This window comes from Lissotriton helveticus, chromosome 2_2 (assembly GCF_964261635.1).
Source record: "Lissotriton helveticus chromosome 2_2, aLisHel1.1, whole genome shotgun sequence".
NCBI classification, from domain to species: domain Eukaryota; kingdom Metazoa; phylum Chordata; class Amphibia; order Caudata; family Salamandridae; genus Lissotriton; species Lissotriton helveticus.
The window spans coordinates 81,223,590-81,249,805 of NC_136060.1; the positions used below are offsets into that span (position 1 = coordinate 81,223,590).

At 42.1% G+C, this 26,216-nt stretch overlaps 1 protein-coding gene across 6 annotated transcripts in view; it reads right to left on the reverse strand.

Annotated features, from left to right (window-relative positions):
• Positions 1 to 26,216, reverse strand: part of ZDHHC2 (zDHHC palmitoyltransferase 2) — a 647,387-nt gene that overhangs the window by 528,087 nt on the left and 93,084 nt on the right. For all 6 annotated transcript variants that reach the window (XM_078678140.1, XM_078678138.1, XM_078678139.1 and 3 more), the window contains exon 2: positions 24,344 to 24,370. In XM_078678140.1, the coding sequence (XP_078534266.1) occupies positions 24,344 to 24,370 (27 nt within the window). The remainder of the gene's footprint in view (positions 1 to 24,343; positions 24,371 to 26,216) is intronic.

Below are 26,216 nucleotides of genomic sequence, written 5' to 3' on the forward strand. Positions count from 1 at the left end.
TTTAAAGAAGAATACATTTTACAGCTACAGATATTTGCTATTAAAAAACCATTGAAATTCACTGAAAAAACCATAGGTTATAGACCATATATAGTTAGGAATTAGCATTTACAAAACCTTGAAAATTCACTGAAAAAACCATAGGTTATAGACCATATATAGTTAGGAATTAGCATTTACAAAACCTTAAAAATTCACTGAAAAAACCATAGGTTATAGACCATATATAGTTAGGAATTAGCATTTAAAAAAACCTTATTTTACTCACACAAAACCATTGAAATTCCATATATAGTTAGTTGCACTAACTATATATCGCGCACCCGCAATCCACTGCTGATGATGTCACATATTACATCATTCATGACATGGTCAGTGACATCACTGATGACATCACTGATGACAACATCCAGTGATTATGTGTTTCTGTAAAGTTTAAATATGTTTTACATATTGAAGAATGAGTGGATGTATAAGTGTCTGAATGAAGGTTTTAGTAGGTGCGTGATTGACTGTATGAGTGAGTGATTAAATGCGTCTTACTGAATGCACGGGTTAGTGACTAAACTGTCTGAAAGTGTGCATCAGTATGTCTGTTGTTGTGCAAGCTGCTGCATGTGTTGATCAGTAGCTATATAAGTAGCTATATGGGTTATTGATTGGTTGCACAAGTATTTGTATGGGAGACTGAGTGTGTGTATGGCTGGCTGGGAGGTGTGTGACTCTGTGCAGATCAATGTGTACTTGTATCAGTGATTCTATAAGAGAGTAAGTATGTGTTAGTATATGTTTCAAAAATGTAAGGTGTTCTGTGTTTAACTGTATAGATGAGAAAATGGAAGTGTGATTGATTCTTTTCAGGACTGACTAGGTGTGCGAGTAACTCCATGGATGAGTGGCAGAGTGTGAGTGTCTGTATAGGTGTATGAGTGCATATGATAGTGTTGTAAAGATGAGTGATTGTATGTATGAATGATTGTATGAGTGAATGTGTGTGTAGACATAGGAATCAGTGAGTGCGTATGTAGTAACTAGTATTGGTGTGTCAATGGTTTCAAAAATTATACTCTCTTTTTAACACTGGGTGAAACAGAGGTTATATTAAAATGTGAGGAGATGCATTGTATTGTCACATGAATGATATCATCAGTGATGTGGTCATTGATGTCAAATGAGATGTCATCAGTGATGTCATCAGTGATGTCATTTGAGATGTCATCAGTGTGGGTCTGGTCAAGGCATCTAAAATGGCTGCCGTGCACCACAAAAGTGTGGCATTTCAAAAAAGGCAAGATGGCGCAAACAATGTTTTTCAACACTTCCTCATTTCCTTCGAATCGAACGTTAACAGACGTTGGGGCATATTACCAAAGTTAAGCGATATTTATCACTAACGATGCTTACCAACGAATTTTTTACCGCTAAGCATCGTCAGAAATTATCGAAGATAAACCTTGCTATTATCAAGGTTTATCGCAAATGCGATAATAAATGGCCGCAATGCATGAATATCGCTAAAAACTCAGCGATATTCATGCATTACCGAGCTAATGCTCTTAGCCATGTTATCCACCTCCCATTGGATAACATGGCTAAGAACTGCTCAGGGCAGGTGTTACTTTTTGGAGATATTCGCGCTTAGCGCGAATATCTCCAAAAGGAGATAGATATCTTGCATGTTGTAATGCAAGTTATTGTGGTATATGGAACTCATACCATAATCTCTCAGGAAAGCAGAAACTGATCCTTTTGGGACCGCCTAAAAAGGCCTAGGGGGTGAGGAGTACTCTACTTTGCCCCCTTTTCACGTTCCGAACTATTTTATTTTACTCTCTTCTGTAATTACACAAAATAGCAGCGATAAGATGCATCGGAGACACACAGTGAGAGAAAGGAGGCCGGAGATGAAGAAGAGATGTCAAATACACATTGGAGATAATATAGTGGCAGAAGGGAAGTAAATATGAGTAAACTTACCATGTAACATAAAAATGTTGCACTCTATACTATAAGTCTCATTTTATACTACAATCACTTCGCTACAACCTCATAAATTAAAAATAAAAATGAATAATGTCTCAAACAATTTTTGATTTCTAAATATAAATTTATTCTTCAGAATTTTCTAAATTTGAAAGAACTAGTAACATGTCCTCATCAGCAATGTCCTCATGAAAAGTCTGCAATGATGATTCTTGTAACTCTATGGTCTCCAAACATTCGATAAATTCGCCATCAAGAGATTGATCAAAAAAATCATTCAAGTCATCTCCTCCTTGTGACAATATTTCATTATTGGTGCTGTCAATTTCAATCAATGTAGTGGAATCATTCAAGTCATCTCCTCGTGACAATATTTCATTATTGGTGCTCTCAATTTCAATCAATGTAGTGGAATCATTCAAGTCATCTCCTCCTTGTGACAATATTTCATTATTGGTGCTGTCCATTTCAATCAATCTAATGGAATCATACAAGTCATCTCCTCCTTGTGACAATATTTCATTATTGGTGCTCTCAATTTCAATCAATGTAGTGGAATCATTCAAGTCATCTCCTTGTGCCAATATTTCATTATTGGTGCTGTCCATTTCAATCAATCTAATGGAATCATACAAGTCATCTCCTCCTTGTGACAATATTTCATTATTGGTGCTCTCAATTTCAATCAATGTAGTGGACAATTCAAAAGAAATTGCCACGGTCTCTTCATTGTGAGCCATTTTATTTTGAAATTGCTTGCTGTAAATTGCAGAAAAAAATAATCACTTTCATTTATCGTTTTTAGTAATACATAATATAAAACTAACTTTATCAAGTATTTAGTATAACAGAAGGACTGCAAATAAATAACAGAAAACATTTTTCAAATTATCTTCAAGTGTACAACATAGTTCCCCTTACAAATTAACAACTCACCTTTTTAAAAGTAGGAGAAGTGTTAGTACTGTGTAAATCAAACACCAGAAATTCACCACCAAAAATTCCTCACAAATGTACCTCAGACAGTAGTATCACAAAATGGCTGTGGTTTCCTCTCATTTGAAATATATACATAACCAATTAACTTTCATCACACACAAATACAAAACCAAACTAACATTTTAATTGGTTCTAAATTTCAACACTTTCAAATGTGTTTTCCCCATGCAATTTTCCATAGGACATTTACATACATCTACAGCCTGAATGGCTGAACGGAATTACACCAAACTTGGCAAAATGGTACATCAAACCTAAGAGGTCAGGAAGGATCTACTATGCCCCCTTATGGTCATTTCCCCCTTCGCTTTGGCCTCCTCTTGTCTCTCAATCCTACCGAGAGACAAGATGGCGGCCGCTACGGACTGTTTGGAATGTTGACAGACGCCGGAGAACCAATCAGCTTCGCAAAGCTCCGTAACGCGAAAAGTACGCGAAGCGGAGCGCTGTTACAGATATATATCTTTTTTTGAACGTTAATTTCTCAAAATCCACTGGAGCACATATATTGAGACCTAGCAAAGGCACATCGGGCTACCAGTCCCTAATATTTTGCCAAGTTTCGTGCAAATCCATTCAGCCGTTCGATTATTATTATTTTTTATTTTTTTTGCCCCGCGGGGCCCTTTTAAAACCTCCACATCAAACGTAGGGGGTCAGCGAGGATCTACTATTCCCCCTTATGGTCATTTGCCCCTTCGCTTTGGCCTCCTCTTGTCTCTCGATCCTACCGAGAGACAAGATGGCGGCCGCTACGGACTGTTTGGAATGTTGACAGACGCCGGAGAACCAATCAGCTTCGCAAAGCTCCGTAACGCGAAAAGTACGCGAAGCGGAGCGCTGTTACAGATATATATCTTTTTTTGAACGTTAATTTCTCAAAATCCACTGGAGCACATATATTGAGACCTAGCATAGGCACATCGGGCTACCAGTCCCTAATATTTTGCCAAGTTTCGTGCAAATCCATTCAGCCGTTCGATTATTATTATTTTTTTTTTTTTTGCCCCGCGGGCCCTTTTAAAACCTCCACATCAAACGTAGGGGGTCAGCGAGGATCTACTATTCCCCCTTATGGTCATTTGCCCCTTCGCTTTGGCCTCCTCTTGTCTCTCGATCCTACCGAGAGACAAGATGGCGGCCGCTACGGACTGTTTGGAATGTTGACGGACGCCGGAGAACCAATCAGCTTCGCTTCACAAAGCTCCGTTGCGCGAAAAGTACGCGTCCTGGAGCGCTGCCCGGTCCGCTGTTACAGATATATATCTTTTTTTAAACGTTAATTTCTCAAAATCCACTGTAGCACATATATTGAGACCTACAAAAGGCACATCGGGCTACCAGTCCCTACAATTTTGCCAAGTTTCGTGCAAATCCATTCAGCCGTTCGGGCTAAAAGTGAGGCCAACCGCCCTATGGAAAACTCAATGTTAAAAACACGTTTTGGGACCCCCCTTTTTTCTCAGCCCCCCCTTGACGAACCCCCCCCAAATTTTCAAGGGCTGCTCAGAAACAAAATGTGCCATTTTCCTGAAAATTTCAGCCAATTCCGTCCACAAACGCCAAAGTTATTAGACATAGAATTTTCAAAAATCCCATAGAGAAAAAATCCTAACTATATATACCTACTGGCGACCGCCAGTAGGTAATATATATATATATATATATATATATATATATATATATATATATCCACACAAACGACCCAGATTTCTGAAGTCCGTGGCCTATAGACAGTTGACGAGTGTACGTCGGACAGGCCTCCCGGCAATATTTATGTTACACTGTAATCTTCTTCAAAGAAGCACTCATGCTCAGAAAAAAAGAGTTTATTTCACAAAAGGTTACGCGTTTTGACAGCAAGCTGTCTCGATCACACCAATTGTTAGTGGTTTCAGGAAGTCTCTACATAGTTGCTAACACAAAAGATGGACTATTGATTGACAAGTGGTAGTGAGAACCACGGCGGCCATTACTAAGTGTTGCATGAACATAAAAATCAGACGAAAGTGCAGGAATAAAAAACGACGAGCACAGCGCAAACGCTGGCAAGCAGTTCACAAAAAAGAAAAAGAAAACCTTTTGGAAAAAGAAGGGACAGTAATTGACAACACAGTGATTAATCTCAGCAATGTTGAACTTTCCACAGCAGAACAACAACTACTTGCGCTGGGACTGAATTATTGTCCAGGAGATAATTTCAATTATGCGAAAACGCGTATAGATGTTTACTGCTTCATTCGTAAACTAAAATTAAAGAAATTCTTTGCATCTAAAAATGATAAAGACCATTCTGTTATTCCTGAAACTACTACAATGAGACAACCAGATAACCTTCTTTGTTAGTTTCTGATACTTCTACTGTACTTTTGTTAAATGAATGGAATAATGAGGAATTGAACACAGGTACCTTGGACAATGTTGATTTATTGACACAAGAGAGGTTGCGCAGAATAAATTGTGTGCAAAAGGGCGCTGGTTTTAAGTCCATTCAAGCCGAATTCTGCGTTCGTGCCTATTATGCCTAAAGACAGTATCGATACTTATCATGAAATGGTAGTGTCAGATATAAAAAAGTTAAATCATTCTGTCAGAAGCAATAGGTGGCAACGTAATGTGTTCTTTAAAAACTTAGCATACACAAATTTAATGAAAAAACTCAGTGACAATAGTAATGTGATTGTTAAAAAATCTGATAAGGGCGGAAACGTCGTTTTATGGCCAAAAGCCGATTATATTGTTGAAGCACAAAGACAATTGGGGGACACCGCCTGTTATACTAAAACCACAATGAAAGAGTATGATAAAGCAAAAGAAAACATATACAAATTCTTGTGTCAGTGGAAGAGAGAGGGCCTTATTTCCAATGAGGAGTTTAAGTTTATGTACAATGAATTCCCTAAGCTCCCCATTTTGTATCTTATCCCTAAGATACATAAAGACAGAATACCGGTTCCTGGCAGGCCCATTATTTCCGCTATAGGAAGTATGGGAGAACATATAGGCCAATATATATTGACCATTTTTTACAAGAGATAGTTGTCACCCTTCCCAGTTATATTAAAGACACTGGAGATTTTCTTACTAAGACAGACAACATCATTTGGTCTGATGGGCTTTTGTTAATTGTACTCGACATAGAGTCATTATACACTAGTATCGATCACTGCCATGGATTAGAGGCCATCAAACATTATTTGTCCAAGCGCCCCATTGAATACTATGCTCACAGCAAAGTTATTCTAACTCTGATTGAATGGTGCCTGCACAATAATTTCTTTCTTTTCAATGACATTCTGTATAAACAGCTAAGAGGAGTGGCTATGGGGGCCTGTTTCTACCCCAGCTATGCATGTTTACATGTAGGCTGGTGGGAGGAGCAGGTCCTTAGGCGTATCCACCAAGATACATTTGAAAGACATGTTATTAGATACTACCGATACATTGATGATGTGTTCCTGATATGGAAAGGGACACAAGAAGAAGCAGAAACATTCATTGCCATCATCAATGATAATCGTATGAATTTAAACTTTACTTCTACGATTAGCACACTGCAAATTGATTTTCTTGATGTAAGACTTCAAATTAAAAATGGCATCTTAAACACTACACTATTTCGGAAACCCACAGCAGGGAACATTACATTACATGCAGCCAGTTCCCATCCGAAACATCTTATTGCCAGTATCCCTTATGGGGAAATTTTAAGATTGAAGCGTATTTGCAGTAATCATGATGATTTCCTAGCATGTCAAGAATCTTTGTGTGCGCGGCTTAAACACCGCGGTTACAGCAACAAAATCCTTTCCAATGCCATTAGCAAAGCCAGTGAGCGCCCAAGAAACACTTTGTTTTCCACATCTGTAACTGAAATAAACACAACTAAGGAAGTTTCGGATAATCCTAGATTTATTACAACTTTTTCTAGGCAAGAGAGAAAGATCAGAACTATCATAACCAAACATTGGCCAATAGTTTTGACCGATGTTTTATTACAAGAAAGGCTGCCCAATGTTCCCTCTATTACCTTCAGAAGAGGGAAATCTATGGGCACAGAACTCGATATAAACTCTCCAGAACTAGAAAACCAGTGTTGTGGTTGCATGCTACCAATGGCTTCAGGCGCTGCACCACGTGTCGCGCATGTAAATTTGGCTGCAATAAAACAAGTTACCAAATACTCTTTCAGACATCCCCAATACCAATAAAAGGTAATTACAACTGCAAAACAGATTGTGCTGTGTACGTGTTAACGTGCACTTGTGGGCTCAACTACATTGGTAGCACTAAGCAACCAGTGCACGTTCGAATATTACAACACATACGCGCAATTTTACATAATGACCCTGCTTATCCTGTGGCCAGGCATTTTGCGCACTGTCATAATAAGGACATTAATTGTCTCTCATACTATGTTGTCAGTGCTATCCCTAAATCCAAGAGGGGTGGCAACAGAGAACGCCAACTTAGACAACTAGAAACTAAATTCATACTAGAATTCGACAGTAAGTGGCCCCAGGGATTAAATAACACAGAGGATATGTATACCTTTTTATAAAGTCATTATGTTGTAAATAGTATCCACAAAATTGTCGATTTTGCATAGTTGTTCTTCCGCTATTTTTAACTAACATTCTGTTAATTTTGGCAGTTCTGTATCGTGCATCAGTACTTCTTTTCACCTCACCTTGATTGTTGTTTTTATAATATACTAAATTTTAGTGAGAATAACATTTTTGTACAATTTTATCAATTTTAATATTTTACCCGGATGGAGTATCTTATTATTGATGAATTGTAAATATACTTGCTATAAATTTGGTATATTGTATTTTAGAATATTAATCAAGGTTTTATCTTATTTATATTGCACCGCACTTCTTTATGCTCATTTGCACACCACTGCTTTTTGCACTGTCTCACTAGTCCTCATTGTTGGATTTGTTTGCACTTAGCACTTTCACTAAGTATTCTTGTTGCTTGGATTTATCCGGCTATATTGATTAGTCACAAGGAGAATGCAGTAACGGTAATTTACAGTGGCATATAGATACAAGATGGATTTAACCAGTTATTTATTAATTTGTATCTATATGACTAGGTTGATTTTGTAGAAAATGCTACAAATTTACAATAGCAATATTGTGAGTAAAAACAGCTTATTAGCATTTAAGGATATGTTTTTAAAAACAATCTTAAATAATGTTTATAGCAAGCACTGTTGTCAGGAATGGAAGAAATACTTTATACATCCTGTTGAACTTAGTCTGTTTACACTGTTAATTCACCTCGTGAATGCAATTGTAATGCAACTCAGGTGTGCACATTTCACCACTGGCATATATAGAAAAAAAATGGCGCAGTTTAAGCTGAATGTGATCAAGGGCTGCATAGCCCGAAACGCGTCGTCGCGAGGAGTGACTAAATAAAAGTATTTCTTGCCTACATTCTGCTGCAGAGGCCTGAGTTTCCTTCTTCGCCGGGGGTTTTCTCTGGAAGTGGTCGGAATTGTCTGTATATATATATATATATATATATATATATATATATATATATATATATATATATATATATATCCACACAAACGACCCAGATTTCTGAAGTCCGTGGCCTATAGACAGTTGACGAGTGTACGTCGGACAGGCCTCCCGGCAATATTTATGTTACACTGTAATCTTCTTCAAAGAAGCACTCATGCTCAGAAAAAAAAGAGTTTATTTCACAAAAGGTTACGCGTTTTGACAGCAAGCTGTCTCGATCACACCAATTGTTAGTGGTTTCAGGAAGTCTCTACATAGTTGCTAACACAAAAGATGGACTATTGATTGACAAGTGGTAGTGAGAACCACGGCGGCCATTACTAAGTTTTGCATGAACATAAAAATGTATATAAACATCTTTACTTCACATGTTACTAAACATCACGTAACATTCATAATAATAATTAAAACACAGATAGATGTCATAACTCATGATGTAAAACAGAAATGTAAACAGATAAATACAAATACATTGCCATCAGAGCTACCCGCGCTGCCTGCGCGCAGAGGTGTCCATGCTGCCTGTATACAAGCTGAAAGCGCTTAAATATGAATTAGTAGCCAATAGTGCTTACAAGCTGAAACAGAGGAAGTACAGCAATTTAATGTCAGCTTTTCCTCGTATAGCGCAGTTATGATGAAAAAATGTATTGGACATAGTGCCTAGACCAAAGCATTACAAACGGCATAGTGCCAAAGGTACCCATGGGGCCTGACGATTAATGTACTTGGCTCCCACGATACATGTATGCGCTAGACTGATGTGCGGCATAGTGCCTTTATTAGATTATGTGTGCTTACCAATCAGCAAATTCACAAGGCAAACACAATATACACTGGCAATGCACTAATTATGTTCATAGACATGTGAAAATGAGAGTTCCTGGGTAACATTAATAGACCGACTCCATCAAGTCAAAATTCATAGAATTCAAACCACAAAGCAACCTATACAAGATTCCTGAAACAAAAGAAGAGCCCAAAGATTAGAATTAAGTGAGGATAGAAAATCTTATCTGAGATGGACGGGGAAGAAAAGGGTACGGTGTCTGGAACGGATGAGACAGTCTGCAACTAAAGCAACCCTTCCTTTCCTCAGGGTTGCTTGACAGCCAATTGGTAAGCTTAGGCTGCTGCCCAACGCGCAGTGCTTAATTTGTGCTGGCGCTTTCCAGTGTTTAGCGCCGGCACTTATTTCTCCGGGTCTGCACTACATATTGACTCATTTAAGTTCACACGGGTCTTCCGGGTGAACGCCGTAAATATTTCAAATTGGATGCTGCATGCCTTAATATTAGGCATATTCTGGCTTTTTGGGGATAGATGGGAGGCGGTGGTGGGGGGAGGGACTGGCTCCTGCCTAAGGCTGATGATGGAGCATTGTTCCCCACGGGGTATTCACATCCCTCCTGCTTCATAAGCTGCGCAGTCCCCAGGACAGACTCAGTCTTCCCGAACAGGCAACTCCCCCCCACTCTCTATCTTCCACCAGCCTCTCCATTCCCTGCCCCTGCCATGGTTCTGACGTCACTCTAATAGCAGCAAAAGGCTGTGATTTTCTTTTCTACAGGAAGTAGCATCTCTTGTACAAACATTTGAAAATAAATACTACAGTGGCTCCCTGCCTGCTCCTCCTGAACCCTGTCTGCCACCAGACTTCCCTTACAAGGCCCGGAAACAACCACTGTAAGCAGAGGGACAAGTGCAACATGCAGCAGCTTCTAAATCCCATTTCCTGGACCAAGACTGGGCTCCCGCTCTCCTTCCACTGCACTGGGCTCCCGAGGATAGCGGGTTTGAGCAGTTGGCTTGGATGCTTCTCTGGGTGGCTGAGGGGCTCCTGGGCTCTGTGTGTCTCTATCACTGAGAGCATCATGGCCCGCCATGTATCACTCCATTTCGCTGGCTTCCTCTGTAACTGTTCCCCCTGCTCTTCCTGGCACTGACTGACCTTCAAGCTGTACATCCCTAAGGTGCTGCTTTCCTATGCCTGTGGTACTAGAATTAGCTTCACGCTGGAGGCCATTGAGGGCTGCTACCGATGGTGAGTGCTGATGTGTCAGGGTAGAGAGAGCACAGAGAGGTGACAGGAAGCAGAGCATGTCTGCACTATGAAGCAGAAGCGTGAAACCACCACAGGTCTGTACTGCGCATGTGCCTGGTCAAAGCTCTGAGCTACAGTCGCTAAAACACATAATTTCTCACCCATGTGCAAAATGCTCTCAGGTGCCTGCATCGCTCGCAGACTAGTGAACAGCAGCCTGATGCATTGAACACATGCAGAGTTCCGAACCCCATGCTCTAAGGCTGCCTCGCCCAACACACATGCTTTGGAAGGTGGTTTGCCCTGTTATGAATCCGGAGGCCTAGCCACAAAGTTTTCATGGATGTCTTTCAAAATCATGACCGAAAGACTCTGTGAAAAGGGAGTGCTTCACAGAAAAGGGGAGGTAAGGAAGCTCAGGGCCTCCAAGCACGATGTTACTAAGTGCAATGTCTCTTTTTTAAAGCTATATTATAAACTAATAATAACACTAATAGTCGAACTAAACAGCATATTTTTGTTTAAATTACTCTCATTTGAATTTGGATTTGCAATGCTCTCATTCCTTTCTCCAATGTTCTTGTTCAATCACTTTCCACTTCCTTCCTCCTCCATCACTAGTGCATGGACGCGCACTTTTTGTTAATAGAACCCTTTAAAAATCTGTATTCTTTGGTTCTTCCATCTCCTCCATTTTTCTTGCACAAATCAGAAGCAATTGAGATTGTTGTGTTGATTTGTTGGACCCTGCTCGTGCTTGCAATTATAGACCGCTTGCAGCCTACAACGCTGAAAACACCAATACCCCACTTGACTTCATTCAGTTAACTGCGACATATCGGACTTTCCACATCAAGACAAAAGACCAGCTGATTAGAATGGTCTTAAATTGACGTGCAAACCCTTGGGGAAATATAATGTTTATTGAGCAGCGAGCTGCTCAGTGGAGTTCCACATGAAGTGATGTCATTCTGTGAAACAAAGAAATAGATCTGTCAAGCGGGGATAGCATGTAATCCTGACCTAAAAAGGTATCTCCTTTTCAACATTGGCTCTCTTACATTCCTTTGAGATAAGGACTGTAGAACACCCAAAATTTGCTTCGGTCATGCTGCTTCACTTCAGCCACCATCTTGCATGGAGGCACCCATATTGGATCTGCACAGGGTCCACTAAATGAGCCTTTGCCACCATGTGCTAGTTTCCTGATACTTGACAGTCAGCAGTGCCAGTTTAGGATGTGGGTGGGGCAACTATAGTAAGTGGGTGGACCCACTGGTAGAAGTGGGTGGAGCCGATGGAAGTGCGTGTGTCCTCCTAAAAATATTTGAGCACCTGCACTTTATATTTTACAAATTAAGCACTGCCACAGGGGCTGGAAAGCTGCTCTTCAATTCAGAATCTCATATGAGACAGCCAGACTCAATCCACACTTTGGAGTTCTGCAGGTAAGGGCCTAACACACTTACAATACTGTTTGTACATAACTTTACTCACTCTCCTAACCAAAAATCGAGTGTACAATCCCTAAAAACACAGCTAAACAGCTAACAGCAGATTACTGCTGTCGCAGACGACCCTCTGTTCACTCACCGATGTATAAAATATCCGTTGCTAGGGGGGAAAGGGTAATCTGGGTTGACTCACTACCTAACACAAAATGGGAGCTTTTTTTGGATTGCTTAACACAAAGGTCTGAGCCCAGTGCAAGGGTGAAATTAGGAGGGAAAACAGGTAGTCATGGGCCATGTGAAAAGAATAACAGATTTTGAACTGCAAATCCCACAATTCAAGAGGTAAAATGAAACAGTCACAGGCAAGTAATACAAAAGTCACTTTTTAATTTCAGGAAAGAGACAGCACTAGTCTGCCTTCCTACCACCTCCTGGTTCTTGGTTCACTGCAATCTTGGGCACAGGGAAACTGAAGCTCACAAAATAGAAGAGAATGTTTTGGGGTTCACCCAACAAACCCTTAAGGGGCCTGGGCAGGTGTGAGAGGAGGGCTCAGGGTTGCTTGGGAGCTAGGGAGCCAATCGGCAAGTTTAGGCTTAGAATGGCACTTACTACTGAAAGAACAATTCCTCTTTGCGCTTATGTATGTTCTTGTTCGACACTGACACAAACTCATCCTCATCAACCATTACCAAAGAACTAGCATCAGGGCACCCTACTGGATGATAGCACGCTCAACAAATCTGCATAACAATGACTCACTCAGAAAGCCTTGCCCAAGCTCATCAATGTCATATAGACCATCTTTCATGCTGCAAACAGTACAAACCTCTTCCCACATAACTATTTAGAAGTACTCCTCATCTTGGACTACTGTACACAGGATTATCTACCAAAACTCACTAGAATTTCTGGTCGATAAATTCTTTAGTCCTCAGAAGTCTAAGCTCTTCTCAGGCATGTTGCCTAACTATCCACAGAATGGGCTTATGCAGGTTTGGCAATAGAGCTTTCTCTGTGGCTGCTGGAAAGGTATGGAAAGTACTGTTCTTCATCTGAATTACAATATTACTTACTTTAAAAAAGCTTTACTCAACTTACTTAATGTAACTTTTTTTCATGCAGCAGTAGTGTCTGTGAAAAATGTATCTTCCTGAGCCAAGATACTTTAGCGATGAGGGGTCTATAAGTTTATTCTATAGACAATATTAGACCATGAAAGGCCTGCTTTACACATTTGTCTGTGCTGAGAAACTATTATCAGATGACTAGACTATACACCCCATCAATTGTCCTATCACAAGATGTAGCAAAGTCATAATTTCTAAAAAGGTTTTACCATGCATTCATCTTGAACTCACACCCATTATTGTTTTTAAGCAGTTCCATACCAGCTCCTTGTTGCCACCTCTGAGACCCCCCCTCCACCTCATAAGCATAATGTGCTCAGCAGCAAAAACTTTGTGTAGAAGCTCACAAAATGTATTCTACTTATTCAACATATTATTGGGGAACTCTAATCTCTTCTGCATGAAAACACCACTAAAAACATGGAGTTTTATCATTGAGACCTTTAAGTTCTTAACCAATATCAGGCATTACAATGAAAGCTTTTACAACATGGTACTTTACTATGCGTTCATTATAATGCATACCTATATATTTTAGTTTAGGCACAACTCCCTAAAACATCTACCCACCCTTGAACGCTAAAAAACACTTATCTCCCTTTACTTCTATCTACTCCATAAACTCTAAAAAAGCTCCTCTTCTTTTCACCTCTACCCACCCCTGAACCCTCAATCATTTTCAATCATCATAACAACTTTGGCCAAATAAGAAAGGAACCTACCCGATTTCAGAACATTAAATTGTGGATCTTAGCAATTTCACTGCATGGACTTTGATCAACCTCTTTCATACAAATTGTGAGGATGATGTGACTATCTCAACTGTCAACCTTAAAGATTGTATATCTGAGGTTCTTAATGATCTAACCCATTTTAAAGGCAAAAAGAAAGAGCTCAAATCTTCTGTTCCGTGGTTCCCTAAAGATCCCTTTGAAGTAAGGAAATCTTTCTCTATCATATAAATTTGAAAATCTAATTTTGCCATTGAACCTTCACTTGCTCAACTCCCAGACTCAACGAAGGTCATGAACCTCACTTATGAAGCCACGATGAAAGACCTACCATCTTTTGCCCTACTTGACTAAATCCATGTTACCTGATTGCATCAAAATTGCCCGTCTCTATTGTACATCATCGCTCAGTTGTAAGAAAGTTAATAAGAAAGTTCTTGAGAGTTCGTTGTAATGCAACTTGCACAAAGCAGCTAAAGATTTTTTAACTGAATATAAGTTGCGCTCTAGAAGTACCCTATAACTTAACATAACACAAATAAATAAATAGAAGTTTTAAAATGCTAATATAACTGCTATATAGGTCATCTTCCTTCACCCTATACTATTCTAAATGTTCTGTACTCTCAACAGTTCCAATTTCGCTCAGGTGAGTCAGTTGCACGCAGGTGTATCACGGCAGCACTCATTAAGTGCAGGTTCTCCTTTCAGTCTACATGGTCATGTTCCAGCAGCATTCAGAGAAGTTTACAAGCTCCTCCTGCAGGTTAAGTGTCCACGCACCCCTGGGCATGGGTGATTCCAATGTGCCTGACCTTGATCAAGTTGAGACTTTCACAGCGTCCTCACTTGATCCATGAGGTCAGGTCAGATTCAATCCTTGTTGCTCCTAATGACCTATGGCTCACTGCTGCTCACAGTTTGCGGGCTCCTGCCTGATCCACACAGCCAAATATCTCCCAGCAACCCCATCTGGCATGCAGGGTTGTCACACCACTGCCCCAAAAGGTTTTGGCCTTTTCCACACAGCAGTCCTTACGAAGAAGGTCCCTCTTGGAATAAGGGCTTGCCGCTACAGCATTGCACAGCTTTGGCCCGTCTCTTCAAGGCAGTCTTTCCATAGCTGCCCCTCTTGGCATATGGGGTCACAGCAACGATGCCACACAGGCCTCTGCCCTTACAGCACAGCTGTCTTTACACAGCTATCTTCACAGCATGCCTCTCATGGCAAACGGGGGTTGCCGCATCAGTCTGCATATGGGCAATAACACAATCAGTGCAACAGCTGTCTCCTCACATCTTGCACCGGTAGTCGATGTGACAGGGCCACCCACTGGACTTTGCTCCCTCCAGCACTCTCCTCTTACTCACAGAGCAAACTGGTGTTGGCAACTAGGCAGGCGCAGGTACTCCAGGCTCCAGAGCAGGTGGACTTGCTTTCTATTGATGATGCCCACTCATCCAGCAGGGAGACCAGCAGGCCTTTAACCCCAGCACTGTTTCAACCGCCACATCATATAATCCATTTCTAGACATCATATGGGATTTAGGGTCTGGGTCTTTGAAGCTTTATATTGGCGTTCTGCTTCTTTTTCTTTTGAAGTACATACTTCTCCTCTTGAGAAAATGGTCTGTCTCAGCAGGAGAGAATCTGAATCTGATAGTCCCACAACACAGGCCATGGGAGGGACTAGAGTTCACACCTGGATGTCAGTCTCAGTGAAATGTATTTATAATTAATTAGTTAGTTAATCCTTGGCTCCCAGTCTCACTCTTTATGATTCCCTTATCAGCCCCATCTTCTTCCTGAGATGTGTCCAGGCCCTTTCCTTGTGATTTCTTACTGAATCAAGCGCACCCTTTGAAGTGTACAGGGGGAGCCTTACTCTCTCTGTTCCAGTGTGTCTTATCCACCTTACAGGAATTCAGCAATACACAAAAAAAAGCAGTGACAGCCTCGCCATGGGATTTTTTTTCATGGTGAAGGGATCATTGAAATGTTTCTACTTTCACCTAGTGCTGCATTTTGGATGCCATTGTGAAGTAAAAACTGGTCATTTGTCTGCCCCCTCTAAATAGGGTAGGCAGAGAAGTGGCCACACCTCTGACGGCCCACAAAATAGGAGCCATCACTTGTTTGGCCATTTGCCTGCCTACACTATTTAGGGTAGGAAGACTAGACTTTGTTGGGCTGTCAGAGTAAGTGAGGTGGGTGGAACTTCAGTTTGGTGGGGAGGGCGATGGAGTACCCTCTCTGCCAAACTCTACACCAGGCACAAAGACAAGAAGCAACAACGCAAGAAAACTAGTTAAGCAAGGAGCTTTACTAGGGTGAATTCTTTTCTAAGAGCACAAGGAACCCCAATTGATACAGGAAGAAGGAGGTAACTCCCCAAAGGGCTATTTTGTTGTTGATCAAGATCTCATCTATAATAGCCACAGCAGTGTAAAAGCAAGATCAGTATACTTGTCTTATAGCACCCACTTACAGTGGCGGCTCGCAGTGGCAGTGCTGCTGGGCGGTGGGGCGGGGGAGGGGCAGGGTGAGGGGGTAGTGGAGTTGGACATACGATGTCCATGAGTACAGTAAGTAAATAAATAAATAAAACGATTTACCTTGCAATCGCTGCAACACCAACTCAGCGATGGATTGAGCACAAGGTAAATAGCTTTATTTATTTATTTACTTACTTTACTCGTGGACGTCGTATGTCCGTCTTCACTACCCCCAACCCTGCCCCTCCACTGCCTCACCACCCCACAACACTCCCACCGCGAGCCGCCACTTCCCACTTACTTCAAACTGTGGGTGCCACCTCCCTGTCAGTGGGCAATGACAATACCTGATTCACATTTTCTAAAATAGAAAACCAACATACCTTTGCTCACTGGACTAAATTTAGGGTCCCGTCGTGATACAAGCTAAGAGCAATAGTTAAAGAATTAAATATGTCCTAGCTTTCGGATAGTTTCAATTCTATTAAGGACTGGGAGGCGAGGATTATGCTATCTTTCTTACCTTTATTTTTACAGAAACTTTTTTTTAAACATCAAGATAAACTACCATTCCCATCAAACCTAGGGGGAGAATTATAACCCAACAACCAATAGGAATACTGGCAATCCATACAGTAGTCCTTCTTCCTTCATCATGCCTTCTCTTTCTTTGCGCTGCCAAGATCTAGTTTCTCTTGCGTGCTATTTCTATTTAGCAGATGTAGAAAAGCACCTCTTTTTGAATGGATAGCCCCCACTTTTTGCCTAATGCCTGATGTGATTTCAAGCTGTAAGTGCACTGGGTCCCTGCTAACCAGGTTCCCAGTGCCAGATCTCTTTTCCCAAATGTTACCATGATTGTCACCACTTCAGCCACCCCTATAAGTCCCTAGTAAATGGTCCCTCTGGTACCTAGGGCATGTGTACTGAAGATGGACCTCTGGGGCTGCAGCGCTAATTGTGCCACCCTAGAGCCCTTTCACCAAGGCTATGCAGTCTGCTACTGCAGGCTGCTTGTCTTAGTGCAGTAAAATCAAAAGAGTCAACAAGGCACACCTCCCTGTGTGCCAAGCCTTTCATGCACTGCATAAGGTATAGGTAAGCCACCCCGACTGTAGGCCTTCAGCCCTAATGCCGGGTGATCTATATCTTATGTGCGGGCCTATCTGCATGCGCAGATAGGCCCCTACAATATCCAGCTTATTCTGTGGTGTTGTTAGTAAACAGGGAAGCCATAAAGAATACATGGGCTGGATACTCATCAACACAAGTTTCCTAGCTCCATGATGTTTTCATTGATATCTAAGGAGTTTGATATCAAAAATCTTGTCTTAATAAATCCTCACTGGTGCCAGTGTTGGAACTATTAATTAACTCCCACAGGAGACCCTTTTAGAAGGTCCTCTGAAACCTAACCAAACACTAGTGGTATCTCTGGCCGGCTTTCACCAACCTGCCACCACCAGACATGGTTCTGACCTCTCAGGGTGAGAGCTAGCACTCTAAGAGGAAAGAAACAATACCTGCTCTGGGCATGGGTGTTTCACACCTCCTCCAGGGCAGGATGGTTTTAGCTGGCGGGAAGCTTCAAAGGCGATGCCGCCTTTGTAATCCAACCCAGGAACCCTCAGATAGTGGGGGAGGCCAAGTCCCCTTTCCTACTCCATGTTTGGTGGGAGGAAAGGTAGGAAAATTAGTTAGATGAGGATAAGTGTCCCCCATTAACGTACACTACCCCCAGGGTGGGGCAAGTGAGGTAAACCCCTCTCCTGAAAATTCCACCATCTTGATATGGTGAAAAAACGTCCAATTAGGGCTAGAGTAGTGCGTCTTCCTTCAAGAAGTAGTCACTAGAGGGTGTAGGCACTCTAAAAGTGAGTATCACATTGGCTACTACGTGTTTCCCCTTGTAACACCCTTTAAATTCAGTATTTAGGTGGCTCCCGAGACCTTGACTGAAGATTCCAGGGATCTAAAGAAGACAAAAAAGAATACGTGCTGCTGATCCAGAAATTGAGCCCTGCTGCAGAAGAAAGCGGTTTGAAAGTAGGAACTTGGGCATGACCGCCCTGACCGCAACAGAATGCCATTACTGTACCTGTAGCTGAACGCTGCCAGTGAACAACCAATTCTGCATCAAAAAACCTCCAGCACCTCCGATCAAGGTAACCCACCTACTGTGCCCGAGCACTGGGACTTCCAAAACTCTGACTCCCCTGGAGTAGAACTTCCCCTGATCTGTGGGCAACTGTTGTCCCAGCAAAACACCACGCAAGAGTGTTGCTTCCATCGACTATGATGGTAAATGTATTGGAGGTACTCCGGTATCTAACCCTATGCTTTTCTTCCCTTTCACCACGACAGTCTCTGCCTGACGGTATTGACTGCTGTTGCTTAAAACCTGTAAGCATCTGTGTCTTGAACTTAATTTGGTTCATAAACGAAATACAAAGCATTTATTAACTGTTGAACAAAGTTCTTGGTTTCTAAAAATATATATAAAGATACAATATTATTTTTACTAATTGGTCTCGGATTTATTCTTAAGTGTGTGTCTCATTTATTGCCTCTAACAACAAATGTTTAGCACTACCCTCTGATAAGCTTAACTTTTTGCTCACACTAGCAAAAAAAGAGCATTGAAATTATCTGCTTTCACCTCTGCATATCTATTGGGGATCCACTATACTCTCTGCACAGTGTACTTCATTTTAGTGCACCATATAGAAAGCCAGCATCCTACACCACCTCGTTTCCTTCATAGAACAAATAATCTAAATGAAACAGAGTTCGCAGAAGATGCATAAAACCTTATAACACTTTACGATTACTGACTGAAGCATACCAAGACACCTTAACAATATCAGGTAACAATTGCTTTATCTTCAAAATGCAAGAAATGTAAAAGTTTTACGTACTACCCAGACGTTGATGTAAGAGGCACATCTGACCCGCAAATGTTTGTGGGAACTGGTTTAAATCCAGGTGAGATAATCCTCACCTCCTAGTCTTTCATAAAATTGAAGCTTTCCATTACAAAAGTAAGGACAAGTTTCATTCTATGTCAGGACCGCAGGCGAGGATTATGCTTGTTGAACGCCTGTTGATGACTAAAGATGCCATGTGTACCACAGGTTTGAAGGTAGAGTCTGAGTTCCAGCCTGCAGTGTTCAGAATGTCCTGCAGATGAGCCTCTAAAGTGAAAGCTTTCAAGGCCATGGTACCCCAGGCAGAATATGCACCAAACTTGGAGGTGTCAATACCTGCTTCCTGCACCACCCATCTAACCCATCTTGCAATGGTCGGAGATGAGACTGCATGAAATTGTCTCCTTAGTGCAATGAAGAATTGGCATTCTCCTCGGGGTCTGAACTCATCAGTCATAGCTTCATATGCTTTAATGCATCTCACCACACATAGGGGCCGATTATGATGGCGGACGGACCTGAGTCTGTCCGCCACCATAGAGTAGGAGGGACCGTCCGCAGAGGCAGCGGCGGTCCCTCCATGCAGATTAGGATGTGACCGCCAGGGTGGCGGTCACATCCTCTATTTTTAACATTGCGGCGGGTGCAGCTTCAAGCTGCACCCGCCGCAATGTTAGAAATGCATGCACGGCATTTGCGTGCACAAAGCGGCAGGCACCTGCCGCTTTGTACACGCAAATGCAGTGGGGTACCATAGGTACCCCCCATGTGCACCCCCCTTCACCCAGGGGGCCCGCAACGGGCCCCGCAGTGAAGGTCCGTATGCTTTTCCACTGCGGAAAAGCCGCCGTGAAAAAGCATACTTTCTACTCCATCATAATATGTCTGGCGGTGTCTGATAGACACCCCCAGCCATGTTAATGCTTTTCCGCCGCGGTCAGAAGGCGACCGCGGCGGAAAAGCGACAGACAGATTCAAAGACCCACCAGCCATCCTAATTTGGCGGTGGGTCTTTCAAGCATCCGCAGCGGTTTTCCCGCATCCTCCGGGCCGGCGGTGGCTTCCGCCAGCCCGGAGGATGCGGGAAATCTGCGATCCTAATGACCCCCATAGTTTGGGATGGTCATCAAATGCTGGGTAAGAAATCAACCGTCAATTACACTTTGTATATCTAGACAGACGGAAAGTAACCCCTTCTGTGGTAAGTACTATCTATACCTGTAATATCCACTGCATTGACATCGGATACCCTTCTGCATGAGGTGAGGGATAACAACATGGCAAACTTACCAGAAAGGTCTTTCAGAGAATTGCTTTACCTTGACAGGAAAAGGTTAAGAATGCCGTTCACATCCCGGAGCCCTGAATTCCTTGGTTCTGGGGGAAGGGAAATGCGGATACCTTTAATCAATTTCTGTAATAACAGATGCTCACCAACCGGATAACCTTCAATCGGAGGGTGGCCTACAAAATTAGCCTAGTGAAAAGTGTTCACCGATCTGTAAACCAAGTTCTTTGACGTTAAAGCTGATAAGAAATTCTCGATTGGAACACCATCGGTTCCCACGGCATCCAGGTCGTTCTGGAGACACAAACCCAGCCCCTTTGAAAAAGGCAGACCAATATCCCTTCATTGTCCTGTCTGCCCTTGCCTTTGATAAGAGGCATTGAGCTTCTTGAAAAAGCCCGTGGACCTTCCATTATTCCCTGTAATCCGTCATGCCATGAAAGACAGTTGCCATCTTTAGGTGCTATGGATTCCATTGGGGGTCCAGAAATAGATCTAGAACTAGGGGAGGAGGATTTGAGAATCCTAAAAATTTTCAACAGAACTGGATACCAGTCTTGCGCACTCAAATTTGAAGTTATCACCACTAAGTCGGTGGCATGTCTCCGATCCAGTCGCAACACAAACAGGACCACTGAGAAGGGGCCCCATCATCCTTCTATGGCTTTGAAGCTTACCAAATGCAGTTTCCACGGGCTCAAATCATAGAGATGGTTGGAGCTCCAGTCTGCCCCTCATTGGCCCTGCCGGGGAGATGCTCAGCTGTCACGGAGAAGTTGTTGTCCAGACAAACGTGACAGAAGTTCTTCACCAACTCGGCTAGTGCTTTTGATGATGTCCCTTCGAGATGATTGATATACCGTACTGTTGAGACATTGTCCATCTTCTGTAACAAGCAGCATTGTGCGCTCTCTTTGGTCCAGCAATATACTGCAAATGAACCTGCTAGAAGTTTGAGGCAGTTGATGTTCAATTGTCCTTTTTGAGTGGACCATTTCCCTCCTGTGTATAACTCTCTGCAATAAGCTCCTCAACCTTCTCTTCTGCCGTCCGATTCTAAAATCATGTCTGGATTGGAACCAAACATTGCTCTCCAGTTCCACACCTCCATATCTGTGAGACACCATCACATTTTTTCCTTTACCTCTTCAATCAGAGGAACCTTCTCCGAATATGCCGAAGGATATCTCGCAGGAGACGGACTCCTTCCAACTTGAAGTGGTGGCAGGCCAGCCACTCATTGAACTCTAGCAGCTCTGTTGACCTCCATCCCTTTTCTCAACCAGGAAAAGGTTGCTTATGAAACTCTTTGGGTGAAGGCTGGTAAGGGATTTAGCCCTTTTGTTCAGAAAATCTTCCAGTTCCTGAGATATCAGTAGAGAATCTCATTCAGAAAAGGCAATTGGTCGAGAAGGGTTGCCCTCGCATCGGAGTCTTATATAAATTCTATCTGGAAACACTCAACTGCCTGGAGGACCCAGGCCTCTTATGTGAGCCATTTGTAACAGTATTTAAACTGAGCCGAACGCCCTCCCACTATTAGTTGTGAGGAATGGAGAACACTTACCGGCACCATTTCTGTGTGAATTTCCTTGCGGTTCCCCTCTGCCTCCTCATGATGAGGTCTCCTTGAAGGATACAAACCTCTGAACCTGGAGTGGTCTTGCCACTAACTGCATTGGGAGCCTTGGCTGTTGAAGGGGACTGTTGTTATTGTGTGGTTGACTGAGCCCCTCTACCACTCATGACCCCTGTGAAAACCTTCAAGGTAAAGATGCGTTTCATTGATGCCTGTGTTTTTTCCAGTGAAGTAAAGGTGGAGACAACCATGACCAATTCGTTCACGAAAGGGTCACCGAACAAACCCCCTTGGGCAACAGGACCTGCTTCTGAAGTCGCATAGTCTCCCAACTTGGGATCCACCTTGATCAGAAAAGATCTCCTGCGCTCAGTAGACAGGGCAGTTGGTTTTCCCTAAGAAGGGGATCACAAATTTTGCCCAACCAGATTCAAATACCTAGGAAGATGAGGGTACCAGATTGCTTGGCTTCTTCAGCCATATCAATGATTTTTGTATGGAGCTCTGTAATGTCTAACAGCATATCCTGGCAGGACCACCATCAGCGGTCGATGCCTTTATCAGGATCACATATGTATTTCCCTAGGAAAGTAGCCATTCTGCATCTATTTTTGGGGTCAGGGCCACCTTGCCTTTGAGCGAGGGGTGGGAAATTCTGCCCTAAGGCGAGTCCGGGTTTCCTTTTCAAATGGTTTCCTCAGCCTTCCTGCAATGTACGTTGCTACCTTGTATGAAGAAGATCATTCTAAAGAGTGGGCATGTATTCGTTTATCCAGGTCCAGCATATTGGAGGTATCTGAGAATTGAGATTTATGGAGGGGTTTAGCCTCTGTGCCCGGAAGCGGACACCACGGCCTTGAAGGGCCTGGGTCTCCGTTCAAATCCCAGTTAGAATCGTCTGTATTGGAATCATCTGCCTTCGGGGGGGAAGTTTGTATCGTGGTGGACTGGGCTGCAGCTACTCCCATTGTACTATCCAATTCAAAAAGGGATTCAGACTCTGGGTTATTGGAAGCCAGCGATTGAGACAAAAATGCCCGCTTGAGGCAATCAAAGGCATCCATATCCATACCTTGAACGTGTTTATGTTTGGCCCCTACCTTCGAGGGGTTATGAAGAGCTGATGGAGTATCCATCAAGATAATGGGTTCAGGATAACAATAGGCTAGCTAAAGGAATTTACAATCTAAAGATACTATGGTCGAAGCGACCGCTTGATGTGTTGAAGCATCCAAAGAGTCATAAAACTCATCATCAAAGGGGAAGTAAGGAGGGTTCCCTTTAAGGAGGGTTCCCTTCTTCCTCTATATAGGCTACATCTGCCTGTTGCATTTTTTGGCATTCGAAGGTTCGTGCTTAATTTTAGTGGCAGCCGGAGCCCGTCTAGGGGTCTGCACCCTAGGACAACTAGGCCCTCTCATTCATTCAGGTTATGCACCTAGGCTGTCCCTGTGGTGTATGCTAACCCATTGGGAATCTCTAAATATGTCTGAGACACACTAGTACATTCCATTTTGTGAGACGCATATTGAGAGTCACAAAAATACACAATTTGTGACCCACAAAATGGATTGGTCGAACATCTGGCCCTAGAAGCACAGAAACCGCAATGTGTTAACTTACCTTTACCTTTGAGCCTGAACAGTGTTCCGCTGCATTTCGGCCAGGTTTCTGCTGTGCAAATTGTGCATGCATACAGACATACATTTGAGAATAGATTAGAAAACCACACAAACATTTGAACACACATATAATGAACAATAACTGGAAAACACACTTGCTCCAGAAGCATGTCTACTGAGAACAGGGGAGATGGAGAAAAGGGAAATATAAACGCTGAAGTTTAAAACACATCTTATTTGCATATCATTTCTGTCAAACCAATGGCCTATAGATAGAATGATGCACAGCAAGCTGCGAAGACTCTTTATTGTTTTCCATGAATCATGTTATATTTTGGCTAAGAGGCTTTTAACATTACCAGGTGTTCACTTTTCATAATTATCTTTTTTTCTACACAATTGATAGCTGCACTGAAAGTTGACATTTAGTGAGCTACAAACAAAGCCAATTCCTTTTGTTAGGAAGAATTCAGCTATTAACATCTTGAAACAAAATGATTATGCTGCTCTTTCTAAATACAATTCAATTTACTATGTCGTAACTTACCCTTTTCTCCAATTTGGTCCATGGAAACTGGAAAAAAAGAGAAAACGAAAATGATTATTGATTACGTAAGAAGACATAGTAATATCTCTTGTGTTAACTTATCATAAACATTTTCTGGGCACATAAAAAATGTTGTATTAATATTTTTGGACCCATGTGGCTCTGGCACCTGAATATAGTGGTGTCATCAGTATATGTCCCTATGAAGAACCAACAACCCTCAGTGATACACTAGGTTTGCTCCTTTCAACTAAATGTCCCTTAAGTGTTCACTGGCAAGCCAAAGTCTTTGAAAGATGCAGTTTTTTCCATATGACTTTACCGCATCTCATCCATGTATCAAATTGACAAATTTACTATACTCAATAAAATCATCTCCAACATTGTGAAATATTTTGTAGTTTTTATCTATGCTGATCTCCAGCCATAGAAAATTAGATGAGAAACAAGGTAGTGTTCCAAATGAGAGGACGTTTTTGTGAAACTTCCCTTGGCCTGGAGCCCTACCTGGAACTGGAGACTAATAACGTGGGAGAGGATGTCTTTGAAAAGATTTAGATTGAGGTCCATTAAGTGCCTCCCTTAGCAAAGGCCAATATGGCACCATTTTCATTGTCGACTACCCATGTCATAAACTTTCCCCACAGAGTGTGTACCTTTTTGTATTTTTTGTACATTTTGCTGAGCATTTGCAAGCAGATTTTTATTTCCCACCTTTAAATGCTCAGGAGATGTAATCCTACCCTGATGTACTTTGAGATGCTTAATCCACCTCAAGTGTGCTGTAGTGTTTGTATCTTTCTTAAAAATGCATTGGAACACATTTGTTTTATCTCTACATTTTTTATGGATCTGTTGTGCTTTTTATGATTATTTTTTAATGATCAAATAAATATGATTTGTAAGTTGAAAGGTGAGAAATATTACCACCTAGGAATAACGTGTGTTATTACATCAAGATCTGAAGGGGTTTGCTAGCTGTTGTAAAGGGATGTGAGATACTGGGTAAACCCAATGAAAGTGAGACTCATACAATTCTACTGATGATTGTTGTCAAGCAGGGAAGGATCCCAGCAACGTAGTATATATTTGGTTCCATGTAAACAATACCTATTGCACACTTGTTACATTGAAAAAAATCCCAATTTTTCCTTAATGGTTTTAGTGTCCATGAAATAGGCAAATACAAGGCCAACCACTTGATTCTTGGAGAGAAGTTCCAGTCCCTGTGTGCCAGCAGGAGTCAGAAGTCTTTTAGTGCTCCAGGGAGTCTTTGTCTTTCAGGAGAATTCAGGAGTTGGGAGCCTTCTTTCTTCCAGAAGAACATTCTTTTACAAGTGGAATCTTCCTGTGTACAAGAATGTTCTGAGTAGGTGGTAGTTGAAATGCCAAATGTATCCTGTGCATTAGCCAGTGACTGCAGAACTTCTGCAGTCTAATCCTAACTATATTCTCACAGCCTCTTTCGTCCTTTTGCAGGACTTCCTCTTTGCCTTACTGTAAAATTACAGAGGATCCCCTGTTTCAATATGTTGTAACGCTTCAATAAACCAGGCAGGCTGACCTTAACCTCATTGACTACTCCCCTATTTTGATGAGCTTTCTTTCCACTTGACTCAGAAAAGGGGGTGGTGCTGGGATGGTGCAGTGAGCTAAAAAACGGTGATGGATCAAGCCCTGATCTTTGGACTGGGTAAGAGTGGTCTGCTTAATTCAGGCACTCTGTTCATCACCACCCCCTTTTCTGAATCATTTTGTCCACCATAAGCGTGGAAGGGTATACTCAGATGTGAGTCCCTTGCTCATTGCACCATCAGGATTCAAGCAAGCCGGGCCGACGACGCCTGAAATGGCAGAAACCTGTCCCCGGAAG